This window comes from Gadus macrocephalus, chromosome 16, assembly GCF_031168955.1.
Source record: "Gadus macrocephalus chromosome 16, ASM3116895v1".
Taxonomy (NCBI): domain Eukaryota; kingdom Metazoa; phylum Chordata; class Actinopteri; order Gadiformes; family Gadidae; genus Gadus; species Gadus macrocephalus.
In genome coordinates, this window is record NC_082397.1 from 2725374 (window position 1) to 2744637 (window position 19264).

The 19264-nt window shown below is 47.6% G+C and overlaps 2 protein-coding genes across 2 annotated transcripts in view; one reads left to right on the forward strand and one right to left on the reverse strand.

The window, feature by feature from the left end:
• Positions 1 to 91: 91 nt before the first annotated feature.
• ech1 (enoyl CoA hydratase 1, peroxisomal) lies at positions 92 to 4827 on the forward strand. Its single transcript, XM_060075413.1, has 11 exons — positions 92 to 147; positions 237 to 346; positions 1099 to 1252; positions 1862 to 1950; positions 2526 to 2650; positions 2829 to 2877; positions 3034 to 3098; positions 3180 to 3250; positions 3447 to 3518; positions 3834 to 3984; positions 4248 to 4827. Exons 2-11 carry the CDS (start codon positions 310 to 312, stop codon positions 4350 to 4352), a joined length of 918 nt encoding a protein of 305 aa, XP_059931396.1. The 5' UTR covers positions 92 to 147; positions 237 to 309; the 3' UTR covers positions 4353 to 4827.
• A 1572-nt stretch (positions 4828 to 6399) lies between these two features.
• Positions 6400 to 19264, reverse strand: part of cep295 (centrosomal protein 295) — a 30016-nt gene continuing 17151 nt past the window's right edge. The window contains exons 24-39 of the mRNA XM_060075412.1: positions 18739 to 18939; positions 18298 to 18498; positions 17848 to 18057; positions 15278 to 15478; positions 14845 to 15054; positions 14458 to 14567; positions 13471 to 13570; positions 12205 to 12531; positions 11500 to 11600; positions 10720 to 11167; positions 10152 to 10427; positions 8465 to 8728; positions 7954 to 8145; positions 7661 to 7819; positions 7028 to 7362; positions 6400 to 6913 (exon numbers count right to left, since the gene is read on the reverse strand). Coding sequence (XP_059931395.1) covers positions 6551 to 6913; positions 7028 to 7362; positions 7661 to 7819; positions 7954 to 8145; positions 8465 to 8728; positions 10152 to 10427; positions 10720 to 11167; positions 11500 to 11600; positions 12205 to 12531; positions 13471 to 13570; positions 14458 to 14567; positions 14845 to 15054; positions 15278 to 15478; positions 17848 to 18057; positions 18298 to 18498; positions 18739 to 18939 — 3698 coding nt within the window. The 3' untranslated portion in view covers positions 6400 to 6550. The remainder of the gene's footprint in view (positions 6914 to 7027; positions 7363 to 7660; positions 7820 to 7953; positions 8146 to 8464; positions 8729 to 10151; positions 10428 to 10719; positions 11168 to 11499; positions 11601 to 12204; positions 12532 to 13470; positions 13571 to 14457; positions 14568 to 14844; positions 15055 to 15277; positions 15479 to 17847; positions 18058 to 18297; positions 18499 to 18738; positions 18940 to 19264) is intronic.

Consider the following 19264-nt stretch of genomic DNA (forward strand, 5'->3'; position numbering starts at 1 on the left):
GGCGAGGTCATTCTAAAATTATCCAGGAATTATTATCAGATTATAAATATTAGTATGAGAATATCATTAAACCTGCAGTTCATTTGTTTAACCAGTTAGCGGCGACAGTCTTGTTACTTTGACGTAGAAGAAGAACTTGAAATCTAGGTGAGTCCATCCATGATTGTTCTCTAAAAACATCCCATTCCTACAATTCTATAGTATTATATGTTTATATATATTAACACATTTATCAGTGCCTCCACCCGGAACGCGGTATATCCTTACTGGTCGAGGACTTCATCTCAGAGGAAGAGTTGATACAGGGCAATGTTGTCATCCTTTGTAAGGACAGCATTCAGAAAAAGTAAGTAATATATAATATATATAACGTTACAGTATCTATTGGAGAACAAGATGTAATATATCATTTATATATACGCTTAATAAATGTGTGTCATTCGATGATTGTGTGTTTGGAGAGCTGCGTTATCCAACTTGTAGGTGAAAGGTCAATATGAAGTTACTTTCGATGACTTCGTGCATTTTGACGGTCTTAAACTATATACTATGATTGTATTTGAAGATATTACATGTTTTTCAGAACAACTTACAGTGAATACAGATACAGTTCATTAGGTAGCAAATAGGGGTCAAACAGTACAGAGAGTACATGTGTAGATTTATTCATGAATGTTAATTAATAGACATAATGCTACTTATTCAGCCTTTCAACAAAGTCAAGGAAAAAAATGGCTGTTATGTCCTTTGCCAAACAAAGAGGATGCCTATATATCACTTCTTAAATGAGAAATCCAAATAGCAGCATACAGATTAGTCTGGCAGAGGAACAAATCACTCTACAGCAAACCAAAGCTATAATGGAGGTCAGTCTGATCCAGATACAATTATTTAAACCACTGGGCCAAGTAAATGGACCTTGTCCCACTAAAACACACCCACAGCCTCTAGATCAATATAGACATGTCCAGTCATTACACACAGACACAGACACAGACACAGACACAGACACAGACACAGACACAGACACAGACACAGACACAGACACAGACACAGACAGACACACCAGGTGTTAAGCAGTACTTCTCTTGCTCCCAGGAGCGTGTCTGCTGGGGCAGAACGCAGTGAGAGCCATGTCTTCCAGCGGAGGTCCCTTCACCTCCCTGGTAGTCAGCCGCCCCACCGAGGCCATCACACACGTCGAGCTCAACCGCCCGGAGAAACGCAACGCCATGAACCGGGCTTTCTGGAGGTAGGGGGCGCTCAGGAGTCATAATGTTGAGATAGCATTTAGCTACTTTTCTAGATTGTCTTTAGATGCATGTCGCAGGTAGGAGTTAGGGGGAATTCTGCCCGAGGATGTCTAAAGGGAGGCTGTGGACATTATAATAACCGATTACCTATTATCTGGGATTTAAATACCCTGAACGCTACACTATGTTGTCCTTTCTATGGAGATCTTAGTTTGAGATCCTCGTGTTTTTTTGATACTATTGGTCTGTGTTTATGTCTCTCACCCTGTGATCGGTCCACTGTTTTAACTCTGCGATTGTTAGATAAGATGTACTTGATTAATCTCGGATGAATAACGAGGTGTGTCAAAGCATTAAGTACAGAACAGTTATAAGAATTAAAGAGATACAAATATTGCATCAGAGTAAAAACTAAATACTTAATCATTTGAAATGGTCGAGGTAGTAGACATTATTAGGTTTAGTTCCGTTTATGTTCATCAGAAGGTCCCTGGGCAGATTATCTAAAAAGCACTTTTAAAACAGACAATGCATACAACCATTTAGCACATGCAGGAAACATATGATGGATAAATAAATGCAGTATGCTACTTTCTTTTTTTTCTAAGTGAGATGGTGGATTGCTTCAACCAGATCGCAGACGACCCGGAGTGCAGAGTAGTCGTGGTGTCAGGGGCAGGCAAGATCTTCACCGCAGGTAAACAACAAGACCAAGGCGGCTTCTGCATATATACCTAGGCAAAGGGGGTAAACAATTGTTGCCTTATGAAAGCAGTCCCTAGCATTTTGTTGACTGACCGTTACAGGTCATAATATTTACCTTAGTTTTGTTTATTTCAACTGCTTAATAAATGTCTATATATTTAGTAGTTGGTTAAGCATATTCTTAATTAAGGTGCTGTAGGTGTACACTACTTGCATGTCATTGAATTAAAATGTTAGCCATCCGCCACTTATTTACAGAAGGAGTCGTTATTGGTTCAGGGAATGTATCTTGTCCATCACAGGTGCTTTAAATGCAACACCTTCATGGTGGGGAAACATAGCGAGGGAGGGGAAGTTTTTAGGTTGTTGAGTTAAAATACTGTGTTATTTTCTCCTCTCTCTAATCTCTCTCTCTAACATGTTAAATCTTGCCTCTTGCCTCAAATCTCTACCTCTCCTTTAATAGATAGCTTTTCACTGTCATGTAACTTGGTTGCTGTGAAAGACTAATTTGCCATCTGGGAGGAATAAAAACGTTATAATAAAATAAAATGTTCCTCTCTCCAGGTATCGATCTGATGGACATGGCCAGCGACGTGTTGCAGCCAGAGGGCGACGACACGGCGAGGCAGTCGTGGAACATGAGAAAGATCATCACCAAGTACCAAGAAACCTTCTCAGTCATCGAGAGGGTAAACAAACGCATGCTTTCACTGTGTTGTCGTATGTGTGTTTGTCTTCTCTGTATCAATACTAAATACGTAACTTTTACATTTACGCCCCAACTTTTTTTTACATGAGGAGAAACATTATCCAGACGTTTGATTAACTAATCAAACATAGTAATGGTGGTTATGTTCCTTCCTGAAGTGTCCAAAGCCGGTGTTGGTGGCCGTGCACGGAGCCTGCGTGGGAGGAGGTAATCAATTACACTTCTACTCATGCAAAACTGAAATAAAAGTTTCTCCTGTAAAAGTCAAAAGTGTAGCATTATAACTCGATTTTATCTTAAAATAATCTGGACGTATCGATAGCCAATTCAAACTAACGGCCATTATTCTGCTGTGTTTGTCAGGAGTGGACCTGATCACGGCCTGCGACATACGCCTGTGTACCCAGGACGCCTGGTTTCAGATTAAAGTAAGCTCCATACCCTCCCCTACCTCAAACACATAGAATCCTATGAGTGAATCCTATAAAAGAGCATATTCTTTCCACAAGGAAGTAGACATCGGTCTGGCAGCGGATGTAGGAACCCTGCAGAGACTTCCTAAAGTAATCGGCAGCCGAAGGTAAAAACCATCAGCTCCTCCTCCCACCACCACCTTCGCTCTTCTGGCCTACCTGTTAAGGTGTACCGACATGTCCCATTAGTAATTATGGGGTACATCAGTGCAGGCCTTCTCACTCGTTTGATTCGCAGCCTCACGCGTACGTTGCTTGGGATAAAACTGGTAAAGGATTGAATGCAGTTTTTCCTTTCTCTAGTCTGGTCAATGAGCTGGCACTGACAGCAAGGAAGCTCTACGCCGATGAAGCCAAGAGCTGTGGACTCGTCAGGTTAGTGTAACCCTTCGTATTGGCCTTCATGTGTCACATCAATAGATTTTTAAATCCCAGCTTGTAATGTATTTTGACCTAAAATGATGTCATCTTTAGCTGACACACTAAACACAACGGATTGATTGAAAACCTTATTGAACAACAATTAAGTGTTCAAAAGGATTAAAAAACACAATAAAGCCTAAAGGCTTGTTTACATTGTGGTCCTTTATGGCGGGCCTAACTTTTAAACGGTGCTCCATGAATGCTTAATGCAGCAGTATGACACACGTTTGGATGAGAGCCTGGTGTTTGCCATTCCCGCGGCTCTAGTCGGGTGTTTATGGATAAGGAGGTGATGATGGCGGCCGCCATGGAGATGGCCGGGGAGATCGCGTGCCGCAGCCCTGTGGCGACCCAGGGAACCAAGATCAACCTTATCTACTCCCGGGACCACAGCGTGGCCGAGGGGCTGGACTACATGGTGAGGGGCCAAAAGACAGCACTGTTCATGTCTGAAGACTTCCAGGAAGAAACCTCAGCTAGAATTGATATCTAGGAGACTAAATAGACACTGAATACAGGTTGTGGAGGAGCCGGTAGGGGCGAGAGCGATAAATAGAACCACTATGAAGCACAGAACATAAATATAGTGTTCCATCACATGACCAGGATGGGGGTGGTTGTGGTTCCAGTAATGACACACTCTCTCTCTCTCCCCCCCCCCTCCCCCCCCCCCCCCCCCAGGCAACGTGGAACATGAGCATGCTCCAGACACAGGATGTGATGAAATCTGCCCAGGCGGCCATGGAGAAGAAGAGTCTGAAGACTGTTCCCTTCTCCAAACTCTGAACCACGACCAACCTGAACTCATTGGGGGGGGGGGGGGGGGGACTGAACCTGGCATGATCTTGGGAGGTTTCAAAAAGAACAATGTATGAACGAAAACATGTCAGCAAGGAGTACACTTAACATCCTGCCCCATCTTCAGTACCATGCGTGCAATGTAGGCAGGAATGATCCAAGTCACTTTTTTCCCCCCAATCAGAACTTAAAGTTTTATGGTTTTCAGAAAACCTGGGCATTTCGTTTGTTGATCAGTAAATTGTTAACATTTAAATTATACGTTGGATGTTACGTCTCATCTTCAGTGTGATTCAGTTGTGGCAACGAAAGGCAGACCATGTGACTTCAAATCTTGGAATTTCGTGAGGACCATGGCAAATGTTGACCGACTCAATCCAAATAATGAAAGCTCTTGTACCAAGTGTCTTTAACCTGCCTCCTTAACTTGTAAATGTGTGAATAAAACAATGATTGACGTTGATACTGCTTTGTCTATATATTCCTGAACAGAAGCATGTATATCCACAGAGGTCTCTATTAGCTTATTAAAATGACACTTCAAAGTAAAAGTCAACAGGTAGGAAGTTACTTAAATATGCTTTATTACTCCTTCAGTTATAAGTTAACAAATGTACAAAATGTAAAAATTAAATAGAAAAATCATTGTGCAGTCTGCTTGGCTCGAAGTTTCTGTAAAGTTTTCTGTAAAGAGGAAAAGTAGTTTCAAATTTAAATTATTTCAGATAAACAGCCCTACATAACGGTCAGGATTAAAGGTCAAAGCAACATGACACGTTAAACAAGTTATGTTAAGCCATGAAATAATTCAGTCGTGTCACAAAAGAAAGGACTCAGTAATGTACCTGGTGGAACTCCTTGGCCTTGAGGCGGTTCTGGGCGTAGCTCTCTTGCTTGCTCTTCACCTCCCTCTGCTGCTTCACCTCCTCCAGCCGGCCATACAACCTGCATCCCCCAGACACCACCCGCTTAGAATATACAGACCATCAACCTACGCCAATCTCTTAGAATATACTGACCACCGATGGACCAACCTACACCATGATGACACAAACCTCTTACAATATACTGACCAAAGATTCAGACAGTCAACCTGACACCGACCTCTGAGAATATACTGACCAACAGCCCAACACTAACTTTGTTTAGGTCGTCAATCTTTACAAACATTAGACACATTGGCTTCGATAATACCAGGTGCAATAGGCGTGGTCAAAACCTACGTCACTCGCTTGAGCCATTTTTTGCACAGCCGGTTGAGAATGGAACACTTTTTGAAACTGCGTTTTTAGCTGGGAGTAGCAAACAAAAAATAAATAAATCATATTTTAGAAAGATATTGACACTTTAACAACTCCGGCAACTAGTCAAAATGATGACAGGACGTTCAACACGTTGCGAGACCCAAAAATGAAAATATTCAACTGAAAAGTGTTTTGGGGTTTACTCTCCCTTTAACGGGAGAGGGAATGTATCGTAAAGCACGTGCTCTCTCCAGACGTGGCATACCTCCGCGTTCTCAGGTGCATCTCCAAGCCCTCCAGCTTCTTCTGGGATGGCGTGCACGTCCTCACCTCTTCACAACCCTTCATCCCAGCATTGCTCACTGAGGAAGAGGAGGAGGCAGATGTTGCCAGCCAAGGTCAGGATGTGGGTAGTGGTGATTTAAATATATTGTATGTTCATGTATGTAATTTGAGTTATTTATACAGAATTTCTACAGGGATTAATAAATCACGTTGAAGTGTCTCGCTTGCCAACAGGCACACTTGTAGAAAGCAGAAGAGTACCTGGGGATGGATGTTTGGGTTTTCCATCAGGCCGTGAAGCAGGGACAACAGCCGTCCGGACCGGAACCGCCATGGTCTTGATCTGGGGTTCTTTGGTCTTTGAGCTGACCAGTTGACCCGGGGCCTGGCCTTTACACCTCGGGTGGTCTTCAGGCCGGGCCTGTCCCAGATGAGGCCCGGTGGGGCTTTGGATCAGCTTGGTCTTGGCCCGATTCTGGACGGACTGGGTCTTGGCCTGGGTGAGTTGGGGTGGCGTGCCTTGGGTCTGGCTGGGTTGGGGTGGCGTGCCTCTGGTGTTGCTGGGTTGTGGTGGATTGCCTTGGGCGTTGCTGGGCTGGGTCTTGGCCAGGACGCGTTTGGCCCTGATCTCCTCCACCCTGAGGGCAGACCTCTGGATCAGGGCCAGGCGTTTCCTCTGGAAGGCCTCTTGGAGACCCCCAGCGGGACCCGCCTGGGGCTCCAGAACCACGCCTGGCTGGGACGGGGTACTCTCTTGTGCAGCAGGTGGGTCTTCCTCCTCAGGCAGGAGTGTTGAATCAACCTCCTGAGGGAAGAAAATGGAAAAACATGAGAACCTTGAGGACACGAAGCAGTACTATCTAAACACAGTTCATCAGAGGATGAGCGATTGATCAGTGGGCTGCTTACCTGTTCCTCATCCTCAGTTGCCGTGGTGTCCGGGCCGAGCGTGCTGTCGTCACTCAGGCTCACCAGCGTGATCTCGGACTGCTCCAGGATCCCCTTCTCCCAAGCCGTCCCCTGATTTGAGGAGAGAAACGACCCCACAGTCAATGACGTCAAACTCCCACGTTTAAAAATAATATACATTTACGACCCTGGGGTGAAAGTCCAGTACAAATAAAAACCACATACTATTATTGCATCCCAGATAGGAGCGTCACTCTTCAGGTTAGACCCCGGCTGATTGGTCGGTTCTTGGCTGGTCGAGTCCCGGGCTGGAACCAATCGCTTGCACCCATCAGTCTCGTCCCCCTCTCCCTCCATCAGCTCCTCCCCCTCCTCCTCAGGGGACTCGAGGAGGACGGACAGTGGCTGTGAGGAGGCGAGCTGGCAGAAGGAGTCCAGACAGGAAGAGATGGGCACCTCCTCCCCCTCCTCCTCCTCCTGGGCCCTTGGGTGTTCTGGGGAGGGGTCGACCAAGGACCCCTGGTCCTCCTCTTCCGACAGGTGCGGGGCAAGTGGCGGACCTGCAGGTGAAAGGTGAAGCCATGTCTTTTAGACGTCACTCGTCTTTGAGGCACCACTTTGAGACATCACTGATTGCGTGGCGATTAAGGGACTAAGCACATTGACATCTGTGGAAAAGTTGCTATTTAACTTGCCAACGATGCAGAACAAACTTAGCTAAACCAAATTTGGGTTTGAATGGTCATTAATATTAACTGCGTAGCATATAGTATTGTCGGAAACCAAATAATTGGTCGTTTACTACTTTAACGGCCTTCAGAATTGATGACATAGTCACGACTTGAGCTCTGGCCACACCTGTAGACGCCGCCTCCTCCCGTCCTGTGGACTGGTGACTCCCGTCCGGGGAGCTGGGCACTTCCTGTTGCGGCAGGTGAAAGGTCATGGAGGGTTCGAGGGACTCGTTGAGGGTCACCTGGGCCAGGAGGGGATGGAAGGAGTCCTGATCTGCAAACCCTGAAGGAGGATGGACCAGATGCAGCGGGAGCTTACCACACAGGACCACACCCAGCAGCAGGGACCGAAGGCTAGTAATGAATGCTCTCGTTTCTTATTTCTACATCATCTTCATCGTCGCCGTCGGAACCGACCTTCAGAGCATTCTGGGTCCTGCTGCAGGGGGGTGCTGGGGTCATGCAGGGGTGGCCGGGTCCTTGTGTCCGGGACCTCCGGCTCAGGGACTGCGCTGAGGTCAGGGTCCACGGCCGTTTGGGGAGACCCGCCGGTGCCGTCGCTGGGTCCTCTGTTCAGCCGGGTCTGCTCCGTTCTGGAGCTGCCGTAACCTGGGGGTACCGGCACAGCGGTTGGTACGGGTCGGACCGGACGTGTAGAACGGAGGGACGCCGCTCGCTTGGTTTAAACAAAGTCCACTTCACAGAACCATGCACTTGACATAAGCCACCCTTTATCCGTCTCCAATTGTTTCAGGTGCAACAGCAAAAAGAAGCAAGTAAAAATGTTTTCTTTACGTAGTACTAATGAAAAACATGCATGTAAAATTGTAGCTGGAGGAAGACAAAGAACAGTCAATGCCCCATTATCAACTACTTAGGTAAGTGACAGTAATCTGTTAAAAGAGGAAAAACAGAAGCATGCCTGTACCCGAGCTTCCAGCTGCCTGCGCGCCCGACTCGTCCAGCCGGCCAATCAAAGGCCTCATCCCGCCCTCCTCGCGGCCGTCATCCAGCCACAGCGACGACTGATCGAACTCCAGCCGCCTGACCAGCTGGCCGTCGCTGGGCTGAGGGGCGCTGGGCTGGTGAGGAGGACAGAGGGGGGCAGAGGGCTGGGAGGCAGGTGGAGGAGGAGGAGCCACCAGGACCGACTCCACAGAGCCCAGGCTGCTGCTGCTGCTGCCTCCCTCGCCTTCAGACCAGAGGAGAAGACGCGTTCTCACCGTCAGACCACAGGTTAAAACATGTTCTACAAAACAGGCAGTCATGGCTGCCGCTCGGTTATAATCCATTGAGGCCCCAGTTGGAGAGGTGGCAGTGCCAAGGTTTGGTTACCTGAACAAACACGCGCCACTATGTCGAATGGGCGAGCGGTTACTTTACAAATGGGAATAGATTACCATTAGGAGCTGTCGTGTTATACTTAAAGGACAATTCCGGTATTTTGAACATTGAGCCCCCTTTCTGGTTTGTTTAGGATGAAATAGAGTGGGTTTCTCGGGTATTTGGCTCATTTTGAATCGCTCCTGCCTGCTTCACAATGGTTGTCTGTGTGCATACACAAACCTGTCAACCCAGCAACCCTAAACGTTCGTTTTCAAAAATGTGCAAGTAACCGAGTGGTTAGTGACATTCGTGAAGTTTAAAAAAAAAATATCGGCGCAATATATGGTTTCTGTCGTGTTTTATTGCACATTTATCGGCAGTTGATTTCAGTTGGAAGACTCATTACTGCACGATGATATTACTCCGCCGAACCGGAAAGGTGGGCTGTTTACGTTGGTTTGAAGTCTTGTACCGTGAGCACTTCGGATTAGGGAAAATCACATAGAAAATCACTGAAAATGGATTATGAAAGGTGGCTTCTGGAGGACGCACTCGATTTTGACGGCAGAGGATATCGTTTTGAACCAGAATTCACCCAAGAGGAGCTACGTGAGATGGAGGCTAGGGCTACGGAGGCGCCTGAAGCTCCGGCTGAAGCGGTCCCCCCAGGATCACGGGCGGGTGGTGTGCCTGTGGGAAGTGCAGGCAGATGCCGACGGAAGTCGAAAGTAGGTGCTGCACGGAGTGGGACCTTGTGCGGAAGTTTATATGCGGTTGTGAGGTATCTGAAAAAATAGTTCAATTTAGCAACTAACACGGATGGAAAACATATATTGCACCGATATTTTTTTTTTTAAACTTCACGAATGCCACTAACCACTCGGTTACTTGCACATTTTTAAAAACGAACGTTTAGGGTTGCTGGGTTGACAGGTTTGTGTATGCACACAGACAACCATTGTGAAGCAGGCAGGAGCGATTCAAAATGAGCCAAATACCCGAGAAAGGACTAATAGTTCAAATTTCGGTGTCACCCACTCTATTTCATCCTAAACAAACCAGAAAGGGGGCTCAATGTTCAAAATACCGGAATTGTCCTTTAATAACTAAAGTAATATTTCAACTAGTAGGCCAGGTTATCTAAAAATATAATAATTATGCAATTAAAACACAGCAAACATGAAGTACAGCCTTCTATACAAACATAAGAAGGTATTTCACAGGGTAAACATGTGTAGTACGTTTGAGCACGTGTCGGACAGTGTAAAGCAAGACCCTTCTTCCTGTACCTGAGCTTCCGGCCGCCTGCACGGCCGAGTCGTATAGCTGGCCAATCAGGGGCTTCATCCCGCCCTGCTCCGGTGCATCATCCAGCCACAGAGACGTCTCCTCCAAACCCGGCTGGCCAATCAGCTGGCTGGCGTAGCGGTCCGGCCCACTGCTGGGCCAATCGCGGCTGGGCTGGTGAGGAGGAGGTCGGTGGGGGGGGGATTCTGGGGCAGGTGGGTCTCCTAGGACCTGGACTGGGTCTGACCCTGTAGGACCCACGCTGCCGCCGAGACCACCTGTGAAGACCAGGAGGTGAAAAGATTATAACCCTGAAGCCAGGGGCTGAAGCTCAGCTCCTCGACGCCTGATCAAGTCACGTCGGCATACAACTCCCCGACAAGCCACTGAAGCAGCCGCCAACGCGAGTACTCGGAAGAGATCTGAGCCCTTATGGGTGGAGGTTAAACTCGCCAACAGCTACTTTAGAGAAGGGTCTAATGATTCAAAAGTATTACTATTGTAACATCGGGGCAGAATAAGGATGCATTGTGAGTTTTACATCGAACAGCAATAACATCCTTTTTGTACCTGTGCTTCCTGGTCTTGTGACGCCCGACTCGTCCAACTGACCAATCAGAGGCCTCATCCGGCTCTCCTCCTGCGCTTCGTCGAAGGACACCGACGACTGCTCCAACCCCAGCCGCCCCATCAGCGGGCTGGCGTAGGAGTCGCGCCCGCCGCTCGACCACAGGGAGCAGGGCTGGTGGGAGAGGCGGTCGATCATGCGGCTCAACGTGGAGTCCCACGCACCGTCGTTGGCTCCCGCGCGCACCGACGGGCCTGGGAGCTGCCCAATCATGGAGGACTGGGCCGACGGCTGACCAATGAGGCGCCCCACAGCCGAGTGCCGCCCGTCTGCGGCCAGACAGGACGACTGATCCTGCTGACCAATCAGAGGCCTGAATGAGATGTCCTGCACCAATGAGACGCTTTCAGAGAACTGCTCCAGGATCTGGTTGACGGCGTTGTCCCACTCCTGACAAATAAAAAGAAAAAAGAAATAATGAAGACGTCTGACCAAGTCAGAATCAGAATACTTTATTGATCCTCGGGGGGGAATTGTTTCGTTCCAGGTGCTCCGTACAAATAGAAATTACAAGCATAGAAGATATGATTATAAAATAGAAAATTATAAATAAAAACACAATAAATAAACGTAAGAATAAAGTAAGAAGTGGACATCTCAGTTAAAGTGGACATCTCTTAGTGGGTTACATTCACAAATTTACAATACAATAAGTGAAGGGGAGCAAGGGGGAGGTGAAACATGTGAATGAGCGCGTTGGTGGGCGAGTACGGGGGTCTCACCAGGCCAGGCCTTGGTGGAGCCGTCTCTGTGGTGGGAGTCGCGGTCGGGACCTGAGCTGGACTCGGTGGGACCTGGTTCTCCTCCTGGGCTATAGATGACCCTGGAGGGAGAGGGGAGAACGTTGTTGCTTTATTGCCATCAATCAGGTCTACCTCAAAGGGGTCGATTTTATACACATGGAACTTAATGTGCATGTATTTATTTCATCTACGTTTCTGCAATCATTATTTGGGTTCAGGTTCTTCAGTTTTACCCATGAAACACATTCACACAAACAGTCATACGGAGCTCAGTTCAAGTGTAGAAAAATCATTTTGTGCACTTAACGTGCACTTCAATAACAGTAATGTTACATCATCGCTCAGTACACACAAGCAAACGCACGCACACACAGACACACGCAAACGCACGCACACAGACAGAGACACGCAAATGCACACACACACACGCACACGCACACACACGCAAACGCACAGAGCTCAGTTCAAGTGTAGGAAGATCATTATGTGCACTAAATGTGCACTTCAACAACAGTAATGTCACATCATCGCTCAAGTGTGCAACTATGAAGCTCAGGAGAGCATCAACTTTGTGTCCACAGCAAGGTCATGGCGTCATGACGACCATTAATGCCATGGCCGTGCGAGGACTTCACGAACAGCGCATCAAGGCTCCCTTAAGCCCCCCTGTAGTGGACCCCTTACCTGTGGTGTCCGCACTGCTGCAGAGGGAGGCATTGAGCTCTCTGGTGTACTTGTCTATGATGCGCTGGATGCTGCTTTCATGGAACAAAGCAGCTACGGCCCGGCCAGGGGACGTCTCTGAGCCAGGGGACGTCTCTGAGCCGGGGGACGTCTGGTGGCCCATGGAGAAGGAGGGGCCTGGAGACGATGAGTCCGCCACAGACGATAGCGCCACACTGCAGGAGCTGCGGCTGGACGGGGCCGACGGGGGGGAGACGGCCGCAAGGAAGCCGCCGGTCGGGGTAACTGGTCGTATAAGCTCCGCCCCCGAGTGGGGCTCCGAGACGTCTGTGTGGGGAGGGGGGGGGGGGAATCAATTCCACTCGTCTATAGACATTTCAACGCAGAGCTGCACTCTAAAGTGTTCAACAAGCAAAGCAACACAAGGAGTTTGGAACAACACTAAAGCAATGAGCACGCCCAGAGATCCGATAAGGAGGGAGAAGATGTTCTGGGTGGATTTAGGGTTATCAAAAAAGAATAACAAAGACCGATCAAGATTCCCTCGGTTCATTGGTCAGACCATAGAGTGGCCAAGTCACGCCCCTTCCGGTAGAGCCCATGGGACCCATGAGATCCAAAAATATGAATGGGTTTCAATGGAGAGAAAGGAATTATTTTCTGGTCCCAGTCTTTATATGCCCCGGATTACACATATGTTTGGGGATTTAAATGATAATTTTCATGTCAAGAGTTTGACCGTTTATTGTGCAATTGTTCAGTTAAAGGCTGTAGAGAAACCACAACGAGGACTACACGTCTCGTATGTGACGTCACGCTCCCTGCGACTGGCGTGGACAAGACCGACAGTCTCCCCATCGGCACAACTGAAACTCTCCACAAGCCCCGACTTATGTTTTTCACCTCTTTCGAGGCTTTTATCCTCCCCTTGGAAATAAACGGTGAAGTGGAGCAGAGTGATCGCCATGTCTGTACCGGAGTTCCAAGTGCGGGTGGTGGCGTACATCGAGAGCATCGAAGAGCTGTAGTTCACAAAGCGGCCTCACACAAAACCTAACACTATCAAACTTCTTCGCGTACATTTTTGCGTTTTCTTTGCATGAAAAATATAATTTAAATCCACTAACGCGTGTAATCCAGGGCATTTAAAGACAGGGACCAGAAAAATAATTACTTTCTCTCCATTGAAACCCATTCATATTTGTCGAGCTGTGCTCTACTGGAAGGGGTGTGACTTCGCCACTATTCAGGCGTGAACAGGCATACCTGTGTGGGCGGAGTTGTGTTCAGGGTCAGTGGTGACGTAGCTCCCGGTGGAGAGGCTGCTGGAGGAGGAGTCGTCTGGGTAGGCCGGCCTACTAGCAGACTGACGCGCAAAAAGGGATAAAAAAACACATGGAGAAATGCGTACATAAGGGACAGGGAAACTGACGGATCATCCCACACACTAAGGCCCAATCCCATTTCTACCCCTTACCCCTCCCCCTTGTTTTGAAGGGGAAAGGGGTAAGGGGTAGACATGGGATTGGGCCTAAAAGTTTCCTAAGACCCAAAGCTCTCATAGTATAGTGTTTGGATTTCTGCAGATTAATATGCGTACACATTTATTTCAACTAAATTTCTACGATCCTTGTATGGGTTGGGGTTCTTCAGTTTTACCCATGAAACACATTCACACACAAACAGTCATACGGAGCTCAGTTCAAGTGTAGAAAAATCATTTTGTGCACTTAACGTGCACTTCAATAACAGTAATTTCACATCATCACTCAGTACACAGACACACAAAAACAGGCAGACAAACACACACACACACACACGACACAAAATAACAGGCACACACACACACAAACGCAAACGCACAGAGCTCAGTTCAAGTGTAGAGAGATCATTTGTGCACTAAACGTGCACATCAACGGTAAAGTTACATCATCGCTCAAGTGCGCAATTATGAAGCTCAGGCGTAATAAACGTCCCGTCAACAGCAGGGTTATGGATTAATGACGACCATTAAAGCAATGGACAAATCAAAACAAACATTCAAACATTCAGAACCGGCACGCCTTTAGAGAGAAGCATGGCGTACTCCCACGAGGCCTCGGATTACTGTACGTTAGGCATCGGATGATTGTTTGTTTGTTTTTTTTGTGACGTGGACCAAATTTCCATCGCAGTTACCCACTCTTAACATCGGCCAAGTGGAGTGCGGAGTGGAAGGCGGCATTGGGAAAGGGTAAAGGGACACCACATTACCCCGGAGTTGGCAGTGTAGCCGCTGCCGACGGAACCCGGAGACACGGAAGAACCGGACGACCGTCCTCCCTGCTCAGATGGCCCCCAGGAGGGCCTGGAGAGACCGGGCTCTGGGGAGAAGGAATGTCAACTCAACCTCTTTGTATTCACGAGACATGGCATTCTACGAATCACACGCACTACAGAAACACACGCACAGAGCTCAGGTCAGCGGAGTGACTATCATGACATACACTTAGCGTGCAATTCAAAAATAAGTAATGTTACATCATCGCTCAGCAAACACGCAAACACACGCAAACACACACACACACACACACACACACACACACACACACACACACAGAACAAACCAAGAAAACGTGGCCGGACCGTACCACTACCCACCTGTCTCAGGGGGCTGTTCCAGCTGCCTCTTCTTCCAGGACAGCTCAGTGGAGAGCTCTGAGGCGGGGAGGGGGCTACAGACGGCAGACGTCTCCTCTGCGTGGGTTTGCAGAGCTCCAGGTCTCTGGTGTCTGTCTCTCGACCCAGGGGCCCCTACTGCGGCGAGGGGCTGCTCAGATGGCCCCCAGGAGGGCCTGGAGGGACCGGGCTCTGGGGAGATGGAATGTAAACTCAACCTCTTTGTATTCACGAGACATGGCATTCTACGAATCACACGCACTACAGAAACACACGCACAGAGCTCAGGTCAGCGGAGTGACTATCATGACATACACTTAGCGTGCAATTCAAAAATAAGTAATATTACATCATCGCTCAGCAACCACTGCAAGAAAAAACCAAGACAACGTGGCCGGGCTGTACCACTACCCACCTGTCTCAGGGGGCTGTTCCAGCAGCCTCTTCCTCCAGGACAGCTCAGTGGAGAGCTCTGAGTCGCTACAGACCGCAGACCTCTGCTCTACGTGGGTCTGCAGAGCTCCAGGTCTCTGGTGTCTGTCTCTGGACCCAGGGGCCCCTACTGCGGCGAGGGGCTGCTCAGATGACCCCCAGGAGGGCCTGGAGGGACCGGGCTCTGGGGAGATGGAATGTAAACTCAACCTCTTTGTATTCATGAGACATGGCATTGTACGATTCACACGCACTACGGAAACACACGCACAGAGCTCAGGTCAGCGGAGTGACTATCATGACATGCACTTAGCGTGCAATTCAAAAAAAAGTAATGTTACATCATCGCTCAGCAAACACACACAACCACTAGGGCTGTAACGATACACCAACTCACGATTCGGTTTGTCACGATTTTTGACCCACGGTTCGATACATCCCACGATTTTTTTTAATTGAAATAGCTTTATTCAAACACTTGTATAACAATTAACTTAATGTAACATTTAATAACAAATAATTTGGAACACTGAACAGAAAGAGTACTACTAAAGTTGAGCTAAATGAATGAATAATTAACCGAAGAATGCAGTTGGAGGAGGCTTGCAGGTAGGCAAAAACGCTCAACTAGTTTGGTGGTTTAGTCAAATATCCTATTAGCACTTCTTATTAGGCTATGTAGCTTAAATAATGACATAATCAGGCCGTATAGAATGCAACATGACAGGGCTCCAGAGTGCGCCTAATTTGGGCACACATGCGCCTAGAATTCGGGGTAGTGCGACCAAATATTTTATTTTGGCGCACCGGTGCGACTGAAAGTTTATCTGATATAATAATTATTATTATTTTTTTTTTACAGAGCAGTCTATTCATAATATTGTAATGACCACGGAAGAGGCAGTGAATGAAGTATTGATTAGACACGATTTATTAGATACCTAATAAACTGTTGGAACACGCAACGCCGGTAAACTATGAAGGTATTATTGTAGCAAAAGTCTTTAGCACCTGTAACTGCAGAATTTGAATGCGTACACTAAAGTCACAGTAAATTGGAAGTCGTATATATTTATTTGCATGTGTACTCTAAAGTCACAAATGTGTAACAGTACATTTGTAGTCGTAAATATTTTTTATACCTTGTAAACACAAAATAGGGTCTACGAGTACGCAAATCTGTGTTACAGGTGCACAAATCCTTTTGCTACAATTATTGCAGCGCAGTTGGTGCCAAACACATTCGCACACCCGTGTTTCATAATCTGAGAACATGCCCAAAAGGTGTGCATTCGTAAACCCAAATTTGAACTAATGCATCAGAAGTTGCACATCTGTGAAAAATGTCCTCACAAATAAAATGATAAAGAACGCTATGTTAATTCAGCATTTTAATGAGCGAGCACAAATCCATTTTACAACTGCTCGAATCTGCTCCTGCAAGTCTCAGCTGTGGGCTTTTTTGCAGGTTGTTTTGCACCACGTCTAGGTGGTAAATGTGTAGCAAAAGTATTCGTATCCGCAGATGCCAGAGCGTCCGTGGGCGGGACAAAATAGTCCCGCCCATAATTTCCTAATCCAATGAAAATCGCCGGCAGGGATGCATTTCTCAAATTACACTGGGACCCACCGCGTGCCAGCCATGGAGCTATAAAGATCGCAGCATACTCTGCGGCGCGTGATACGTTTCTTTCTGCAGAAGTGGAGAGGGCGTCCTACTGAACGGAGGTGGGTATCCTACATTATGTTAAATTAAATGACTTAGTTCAAGTGAATTCCCCCCAAAGTATTTCATTAACATGCCGCAAATGTCCTTCAATGTATTTTAATGGTCGCCATAACATAAGTTCAGAAATGTTAATGCATTTTTTATTCTACAAATTCATATTATAGCCGTGAGAATTGTTAAGAAAAATCACCTCCAGTCGGAAAACCAAATCAATTATTCAAATGTATGCTTACAATTTACCACATTGAATAATATTTTTATATTTATTTTTGACTTGGCCCCATGTTCGTAGGATCAAACATGGGGCCCCACATATATGGGGGTAAAAGGGATGATGATACATAATATTTTTTAGACAATATGCAGAATCTTTTATGTGAACGCGCATTGAAGCTAAAGCGGAAAACCTGGTTCAACTAATTTAATCTAAAGTGAGTGTCGTGGTACCATTTAACTCTGATTGCGAGTTGCGGCTCTGTCGAGCCAGGTTTTCCCCAGAAAGCCTGGGTATGTTCAGCGAGGTTCGTGGTATACCCCCCAGGTCTTACTGAAGGCATTTATTTAATGGTCAAAATATTATTAATCAGTGGCGTAAATATCGACGGTGCAACCGGTGCAGCTGCCCGGGGGCCCAGACGCCGTCACCCCCCCCCGTCAACAACTCACAACTTGGGTGCACCATAAATACGTGCTGGTGCACCCAAATTAAAAATGTAGGCTTTGAGTGTCGCGATTTCGGTTACGATACACATATCGTTACAGCCCTAACAACCACACACCAAGAACAAACCAAGACAACGTGGCCGGGCTGTACCACTACCCACCTGTCTCAGGGGGCTGTTCCAGCTGCCTCTTCCTCCAGGACAGCTCAGTGGAGAGCTCTGAGGCAGGCAGGGGGCTACAGACAGCAGACCTCTCCTCTACGTGGGTCAGCAGAGCTCCAGGTCTCCGGTGTCTGTCCCTGGACCCAGGGGCCCCTACTGCGGCGAGGGGCTGCTCAGAAGGCCCCCAGGAGGGCCTGGAGGGACCGGGCTCTGGGGAGATGGAATGTAAACTCAACCTCTTTGTATTCACGAGACATGGCATTCTACGATTCACACGCACTACAGAAACACACGCACAGAGCTCAGGTCAGCGGAGTGACTTTCATGACATACACTTAGCGTGCAATTCAAAATAAAGTAATGTTACATCATCGCTCAGCAAACACACACACACACACCAAACACAAAGAACAAACCAAGACAACGTGGCCGGACTGTACCACTACCCACCTGTCTCAGGGGGCTGTTCCAGCAGCCTCTTCCTCCAGGACAGCTCAGTGGAGAGCTCTGAGTCGCTACAGACCGCAGACCTCTGCTCTACGTGGGTCTGCAGAGCTCCAGGTCTCTGGTGTCCGTCTCTCGACCCAGGGGCCCCTACTGCGGCGAGGGGCTGCTCAGAAGGCCCCCAGGAGGGCCTGGAGGGACCGGGCTCTGGGGAGATGGAATGTAAACTCAACCTCTTTGTATTCACGAGACATGGCATTCTACGAATCACACGCACTACAGTAACACACGCACAGAGCTCAGGTCAGCGGAGTGACTTTCATGACATACACTTAGCGTGCAATTCAAAATAAAGTAATGTTACATCATCGCTCAGCAAACACACACACACACACCAAACACAAAGAACAAACCAAGACAACGTGGCCGGACTGTACCACTACCCACCTGTCTTAGGGGGCTGTTCCAGCAGCCTCTTCCTCCAGGACAGCTCAGTGGAGAGCTCTGAGTCGCTACAGACCGCAGACCTCTGCTCTACGTGGGTCTGCAGAGCTCCAGGTCTCTGGTGTCCGTCTCTCGACCCAGGGGCCCCTACTGCGGCGAGGGGCTGCTCAGAAGGCCCCCAGGAGGGCCTGGAGGGACCGGGCTCTGGGGAGATGGAATGTAAACTCAACCTCTTTGTATTCACGAGACATGGCATTCTACGAATCACACGCACTACAGTAACACACGCACAGAGCTCAGGTCAGCGGAGTGACTTTCATGACATACACTTAGCGTGCAATTCAAAATAAAGTAATGTTACATCATCGCTCAGCAAACACACACAACCACTAGGGCTGTAACGATACACCAACTCACGATTCGGTTTGTGTCACGATTTTTGAGCCACGGTTCGATACACACGATTTTTTTAAATTTAAAAAGCATTTTATTTAAACAACACTTGCATAACAATCAACTTAATGTAACA